The following is a 7,840-nucleotide window of genomic DNA, read 5'->3' on the forward strand; positions in this document are numbered from 1 at the left end:
GTTTAACCACCAAATGTTGGACATCTTTAGCTTGTAAGAACCTGATGCCAAGAAATCCGCAAAGAGGTCATTTTGCTCCTGCGACCCCAATTTCTTCAAACAAAGCTGAGGCATGCCAATCCAATTTCTTCAACCACAGCATCTCATATACAAGGAAATTATGATTAAATGAATTAACAATGTCATGATTTTGCAATGAAAACTAGCAACATTACTAGTTCCAATCATCTCAAAAAGAAAGAAAGGAAGAGGAAGAATACAGACCCTTTCTCTATTCAATGCTGCAAATAAGGCAATTGAGGTTTTACTATCACTGTGCAAACATTTGTCCTTCGATCACCAATCTTGACATTTGACAATGCTCTGCAGCTGCGGAAGTTACAAACAAAGCAACAGCAGTTCTACCAAAAGAAACGGCAACATGGAGCTACGCGTTGGACTTGAAATCTTCATTCTTGTGATCCAGTGGTATTTTTTCTATGTTTACTGTCACCACTATAGGGAGGCATACCATGTTTAGATATATCACTCTGAAAAGGAAAGATGGAAAAACATGAGCCAGCAAGATGACAAGGAAACAGAGTTATAAACTCTGCATCTCGAAGCATACAAGTATCTCAAATTTGGAGGGAGCTCTGGGAGCAGGATCAAATCCATCTCTACATACCAGTACTCAAAATTTTGAGGTTTGGTAGGTGTGGCAGCCGTATTTCAGAAAACTCAAGGTGTTGCTCTGTTAAGGTTCCCAAGTTGACCCATATTTCTGGCATTTGGCGGATTCCTGACCAACGAAGGTCAAGTGTTTCAAGACAACTCAACTTACAAATGCTGTTTGGGAGAAACCTTAGATTGCTGCAATACTTCATGTCCAATGTGACTAAACTCTTCAGATGACCAATGGATTCATCAATTCTAACCAAATTTAAACAGCCGTCAACATGCAATTCCACCAATTGTATATTTTCTGACAAGTCTGGAGTCTGAGATAGTTGACGACAACAGGATAGCTTTAGAACTTTCAGAGATCCTGCCTCCTGCAAACAGAATAACAACTACTTGATTAACTAAAGGATGATATCCCCCTATATACTGTTCTATATATACATATGATAAATAGCAAGAAATTATAAAATTTATAAAGAAACCAAGTAAAATTAAAAAAATAAAAAGGTAAAAGGAAAAGAGAGAAAGAGGGAGATCTTATTCTTAGAGAACTACCTTGATATATTGCCAACCCATCCATTCGTCTGTGATATCACTTCCTGATATATCAAGAACACATAATCTCCTTAGATCGGTTGGTACAAATTCGATAGGACAACCCAGCCAACAAAGATAACTCAAATTTGGAAATGAATGCACAAGATTTCCTGTGACATTTGCATTATCAACTTGAACTATCCTTAGTCTGGTCATTTCACCAAATCCTTCAATAACCATATTTTGGCCATCTTTCCATTCATTACAGGTTTGAGAGAGATAGAGTCCTTCAACTTCCCTTGTTCCCTGCAAAACCAAATAATCAGAAGCTTAATTATGGAAGATTATTACGTAAAGCTACCAGAGTTAGTCACATTGACATAGTTTGCTCAAGATTCAGTTCACAATAGAATAATGACCCCATTTAAGTCATTACAATATTTTATTGGACTGAGCTTAAATATTTGGAGCTGGGCTAGCTGTGGGTGTTGGATCATTCGTAACTGGGATCCACCCATGTCTACTACTTGATGTCAAATCCAACTTTTATTTTAAATGATATCTTCAGAAATTAAGCAGATACTTACTCTTTAAATCATCATAATGATTGAAAACACAATTTAAATATACTGATAATTATTGAGAACCAACCTGTTTAGTCCTCAATATTTCCATTACTTCCTGACGTGACCACAACCTACTACGTTTCCCAATCACCTTATGGTTTTCTTGACGGACAATTTCCCGTCCAAGATCTCTGAGCTGATCATGCATTCTTACTATATTTCTTTCATCAATCTCAATGAGTGACTTTTGGCGAAGGATTTCAAGTCCTAAATGTGGGGCAAAGTCAGAGCCATCCCATATGTGACATGCAGTGTCCTTTTTCATTCCAATAAAAAAGCAAGCAATATCAAGAAACATCTCTCTCTCCTCGTGATCTAATCCATCATAACTTATTCTCAATTTATCTTGCACTTTTTTGTGAGGACAGTTGGCTAATTTTTTCGATGCATCTATCCATGCTGGTTTCCCTTTGAGATATAAATATGAACCAACAACCTTTAGTGCCAAAGGAAGTCCTCCAGTAGTTTTTACCACATCTCTTGAGAGTTCCAAATATTTTTCTGGAGGATTGGCCATCTTGAAGGCATATTTACTGAAAAGGATAAGCGACTGATCTTCATCCATCACATCGGGCTTGTATATGTTGTCCACTCCAAGATCATCCAAAATACGCTCATCCCTTGTAGTGATGATAATCTTACTTCCAAAACCAAACCAATCACCTTCCCCAATTATTGCATTTAACTCAGTATCTTCGTCCACATCATCAAGAACAATAAAAACTCTTTTACTGGATAATCTTCGCTTAATCATGGCAATTCCTTCATCAACACTGCCAATGTTTGGATTCTTCAGCTGGTTCAAAATATTGCTGACAAGTTGACTTTGCAAATGGACAATTCCCCTTGATTTGAAAGTTTCTCGAACATCTTCTAAAAAACAACATCCTTCAAAATCACGATAGACCTTACTATACACGCACCTGGCAATTGTTGTCTTACCAATACCACCTAAACCATGGATGCCCACCATCTGTTTATTCTGTTTAGGTTCCATGCTCAGCAAACTCTCTATTTTCTCTACATGAGAACTCATTCCCACCATGTCTTTTGAAATAATCAAGGGATTCTTGTCTAATTTACTCCAAACTTCTTCCACAATTAATCCAACTAACTTCCCTTCGTGCCTGCATAATTCAAACGGAAAAAAATAATAATAATAAAATACATGAATTGAATGATGATGATGATATGCTCTCCTGATTTCTGATTGAAGAGCTATTTGTAAACAGAATAAGTAAACGCCGCAAAGAATTGGTAAAATTCATTTTCAACGCTATGGAACAAAGGTCATATCTACTTATGTAAATTATGTGACATCTAAAAATATAAATAAGCTCCATCTGTAAAACTTAAGAGTCATTTCAAAATTCTATTAATTATATCAATGTTGTCAATTTAGACAGAATCAAACCAAAGTTTCATCGGGCTGGTTTCAGTCTAGATTATTTCGATTCCCAACACCAACTCAGAACACACCGAAGGCAAAAGAGCCCAACACCGATTCAAAACTGGCTCCCCAGACTGAAACCAAAACCAAACTAGCAATAGTATCCTGAAATCCATTAAAATCACATTTTCCCATAGATCTAATTATAATGATATGCGTATGTTATACTCATTCAACGATTTCAAGACTATGACGAGTCTGCAGTTAAGCAGAGTTAAAAACCAGTCAAAAGATTCATGATTTCAAGGATCCGCAGTTCTTGAAACCCAGTGGAAACCCTCGAGTCTTAGAGAACAATGACCTATTAATTAAATTAATTAATGGTAATAAAGATTTTAAGACTTACCCATCAGCAGTATTCTTTAGATCCCAACCTTCCAATTCACCAACGTCTCTCAAAGCCTTCCTCCACTCCACTAGAGTCTCTTTTTCGAATTTTTTCTTATGATGTTGGAAAGCAGTCTCATAGCTACCAGTCTGGTTCCCGACCTCCGTTGGATCCACATGATAGAAAACGGGCAATACTATTAAGTTTCTTTGGCCTTTCTTTTTCATGCACTTTGAGATCTCGGCAAGTTCGAGGAGACACCATTTGCTGGCAGCATAACCTTTTGAGAAGATGATAATAGCGATTTTGGACTGGTGGATTGCAGAAAGAAGCGCTGGAAGGATCTTTTCTCCTTTTCGGAGTTCTTCATCGTCTCTAAAGGTGTGGATTCCGATGTTGTCGAGAGCACGGTAGAGGTGGTCGGTGAAGTTGGTGCGGGTCTCACTTCTAAAGCTCAAGAACACCTCGTAATCCCACCAAGAGTCTGAAGAAAAGGAACTTGAGGGATCACACTCTTGCGCGGCAGATGATGATGGTGCTGCATCGTTGTTTCCCTCTGGAGGAGTATCATCACTATCTCTGTGGAAGAGTTTCTTTAAAAGAAGGATGAATAGAATCCCTCCTACAACCCGAAGAGTATACATTTTTCTCTCCTTACTTTCAAGATTCTGATGAGATAGAAGAGCAGAAACTCGAGTCGATCACTTCTTTTCCTACTCGTAGTCTGCCGGAGGTAGCTTGAACTTTGTGGTTCGGGGTTTGTCCAAAAGTAAAAGGTTCGGAAGGTATATTCTTCGAAAATGAAAAAAGAAAGAATAGAAGACTAGACTTCATTCTTTTTTTTTGGGTCAACAACTAGACTTCATTCATTACCCAAAAACAAGACTAGACTCATGGTACGAAATCCGTTTAGCTGGTTGCCGAAACTAGCTACTCGGCGAGATGATATTTCGTCTGAGATTTTCGTTTTCCCAAATCCCAAGTCCTAATTTTCTATTATCATGGCACGCTGTCACGCAACCCATCCACTTTAAAAAGAAAGAAAAAAATCTCTCTCTTCAAATTTTCCATTATCTTACCCTTTCGATCATGCAATCCCACCCACTTCAAAAAATAGAAGACTTTTTTTTTCTCAAGTTTAGTGAGGTTTTAAAATGAATAAGAAAAAGAGAAACATTGAGAGAGGCGGTGGTTCTAATGAAGATTCAACTCTCTGCGTGTGCGGTGTCTCCTCACCTAACGATGGGCACTGCTCTGTTGTCAAATGGTAGTTACAGCAAAGATTCAAAGCTGAGAGAAGAGAAGAACAACGAAAGATGGAAGGGTTTTTAATTTCAGGATGCATTTCGCACCTTCTAAAACTAGATTTCGCTGCTAGCGTTTGAGTTGCAAAGTTTGATTTTTTACACCTTGGGACTTGGATTTGAGTTGTAGAGTTTGCAAAGTTAGATTTTCCACACCTTGGGTTTGAGTTGAAAAGTTGCAGAGGATTAACAAATATCAAGAATGTAGTTGGATTTTTCATTTCTTTGGATTGCAAGATTGCAAACAAAAGAATATTCAACAATATGGTTTGCCAGAAAATCATCGATCTTTTGGAGATATTTCGGAAAATTTTAAAAATTTTGTTTTCTATGTCAATTTCTTATCGCTAAGTATTTTTTTTTTGGTAATCATCTTATCGTAAGTATCGAACTTGGCAAAATATCAATTTGCTCAAATGTTTTATCTTGACTAGACTTCATTAAGTGACATTGACATCTAGCTCCTTCTTTGCACGTTCCAAGAAGACTAGACCCCAACAGTGAAATCGAAATGAAGCTTCCTTGCAATCTCTGAAAGAATAGACTTCCTGGCAATTTCCTCCTAACCGCTTATTCCAAGTGTATGTACTTTCCACTTTGTTAGAGATACAAGTATTGTATTGTGTATTTTCTCTTAGATATCGTATCATGTATTATTTTGTCATACTATAAATACACATGCGTTATTCTTATATTGAGATAACAGAGATTTCACTCAATATTGTCTAATATGGTATCAGTCGCTTATTCAATCCTGTCCGCTTGTCTCTGTTTCAAAGATTCTTTCTGATCTTTCTTGTCTTTTCTGGGTTTCAGTTCTGTTCACAAAGTTTCTATTTTTCAGATCCGAATTGTGTCTCTGTTGTAGATCTGCACCAAAATCTTGCGATTTTGTTTCAGATCTGAAGTTCTATGTTCCGATCTTCACCAAAATCTTGCGATTATGTGTTTGTGCTCTTTGCTGAAGATCTGTGATTCTGCGTTTCTGTGTTTTCTGTTGTGCGATCTTGGTTTGCTGGTGTGTTGGTTTTGATTGTCTGCTCTGCTATGTTGGTGTTGCTATCTGCTGTGTTTGCTGTTGTGCGATGTTGCTGCTCTTGTTGTGCGATGTTGCTGTTGTTCTGTGATCTTGTTGTTGTTCTATGATCTTGCTGCTGTTGTGCGATCTCGCTGCTGTTGTTCGATCGTTTTAAGTGGTTCTTTGCTGTATCTTTCTTCAATTGTTTGGGGCTTTCTTGCAGTGTTTTCTCCATTGTGTTTGCAGATTCTTTTGCTGATCTTCTTGGCTTCTTTCTTGTGATTTCTTGATATTTTTGGTGAAATGGCCTTTGATTCCTCCACATTTGCTCCACCCTCTGCTATGTTTCCATCCATTGAATCTTCTTTTTTCTCTGTGTCGAATGCTCATCACTTTTTGTCGGTCAAACTCAATTCCAACAATTATTTAGTCTGGCGCTCTCAATTCATGCCACTGCTTCGCTCCACTGGTTTGATAAGCTTTGTTGATGGCACGAGCCCTTGCCCTTCTCCTTATCTTGATTCCTTTGTAGTACCTCCTGTTCCTAATCCAGCTTACTTCACTTGGCAGAGGCATGATCAGTTGGTTCTTAGTTGGATCTTAGCTTCCCTTACTGAATTTGTGCATTCTCAAGTGGTTGGCATTTCTACCTCTCTTGCTGCCTGGAATGCTCTTTCCTCTACATTTGCATCCTCTTCTCAAGCTCGGGTGATGTAACTCAGAATGCAGCTTCATAATTTGAGGAAAGGCTCTGACTCTATTACTGCTTATCTTCTACGCATCAAACAAATTACAGATGCTCTTTCTCTAGCTTCTCAAACTGTATCAGATTCTGAGCAAGTTTTGTTCATTTTGGGAGGCCTCGGATCTGACTACCAATCTTTTGTCACCTCTGTGACTACCAGAGAGTCTCCTGTTTAGCTCACTGATCTTCAGGGACTCCTTCTATGTGAAGAAATAAGGCTTAACAATGCTCTTCGTGATGTCACAAATCTTACTGCTCAAGTTGCTCAATTCTCTCTTGGTTCTGAGCCTTTTCGTACTGCTCCGTATATGCACTCCAGGACTAACTCAAGAGGCTTCTCTTCTCCTCGACCAATTGCTTCTTCTCGGGGTTCCTTCGTTGGTGGTAGATATGCAGCTAGAGGTGCACATAGAGGTTATGGTGGTCGTTATGCTAATAGAGGTGCTGGTAGAGGTGATCGTTCATTTTATTATCATATTTGTGATCGGATTGGCCACACACCTCGTTATTGTTTTCAGAGGTATGCTTCTGAGTCTCCTCAAGTTAATATGGCTCATCTTGCTGCTCATCACCCTGTTCAAAATGCTGCTGCCCGATGGGTTCCTGACTCTGGGGCTTCTCATCACCTTACTTCTCAATTACAAAATATCCATTCACCTGTGGAGTATTCAGTGTTGACTCTGTTATGATTGGGGATGGCTTAGGTTTGCCTATGCGCCATATTGGTCATTCTGCTTTTCTTTGTGATAATACTTTGTTCAAGATGACTGATGTTTTACATGTGCCTTCTGCTTCAAATAACTTGTTGTCTGTAAGCAAGTTTTGTGCTGATAATGATGTTCTTTTTAAATTTCATTATGACTGCTTTTATATCAAGGATTTGTCCTCGGGCCATGTTCTGCTAAAAGGTCATCTTGAGAATGGTGTTTATTCTCTACCTACTGTGAAGCATGTTATACATAAAGGTATTGCCTTATCTGCTGTTAAGGTGACCTCTGATTTATGGCATCTTAGGCTTGGTCATGCTACATATCCAACTGTCTCAAGAATTCTTAATTCTTTTCATTTACCATGTGTTGGTTCTCGAAGAGTTAATGTTTGCTCTTCTTGTCAACTTGCCAAGTCACATAAGTTGCCTTTTACTCGCTGTTTTGCTCACACTATTGCTC

General features: G+C 38.4%; 2 protein-coding genes across 2 annotated transcripts; one reads left to right on the top strand and one right to left on the bottom strand.

Moving 5' to 3' along the window:
• Positions 1-53: 53 nt before the first annotated feature.
• Positions 54-4,368, bottom strand: LOC148999442 (disease resistance protein L6-like). The gene is made up of 5 exons (XM_089141121.1): positions 3,623-4,368; positions 1,852-2,953; positions 1,219-1,506; positions 668-1,034; positions 54-530 (listed from the first exon to the last, which is right to left on the bottom strand). Exons 1-5 carry the CDS (start codon positions 4,246-4,248, stop codon positions 526-528), a joined length of 2,388 nt encoding a protein of 795 aa, XP_088997247.1. The 5' UTR covers positions 4,249-4,368; the 3' UTR covers positions 54-525.
• Positions 4,369-6,229: 1,861 nt separating this feature from the next.
• LOC148999443 (uncharacterized) lies at positions 6,230-7,360 on the top strand. Its single transcript, XM_089141128.1, has 2 exons — positions 6,230-6,634; positions 6,863-7,360. Exons 1-2 carry the CDS (start codon positions 6,230-6,232, stop codon positions 7,358-7,360), a joined length of 903 nt encoding a protein of 300 aa, XP_088997254.1.
• Positions 7,361-7,840: the final 480 nt, after the last annotated feature.

The sequence above is a fragment of the Hakea prostrata genome, unplaced genomic scaffold (genome assembly GCF_041222555.1).
Source record: "Hakea prostrata isolate BN-2017 unplaced genomic scaffold, UWA_Hpros_2 contig_4, whole genome shotgun sequence".
Classification (NCBI taxonomy): domain Eukaryota; kingdom Viridiplantae; phylum Streptophyta; class Magnoliopsida; order Proteales; family Proteaceae; genus Hakea; species Hakea prostrata.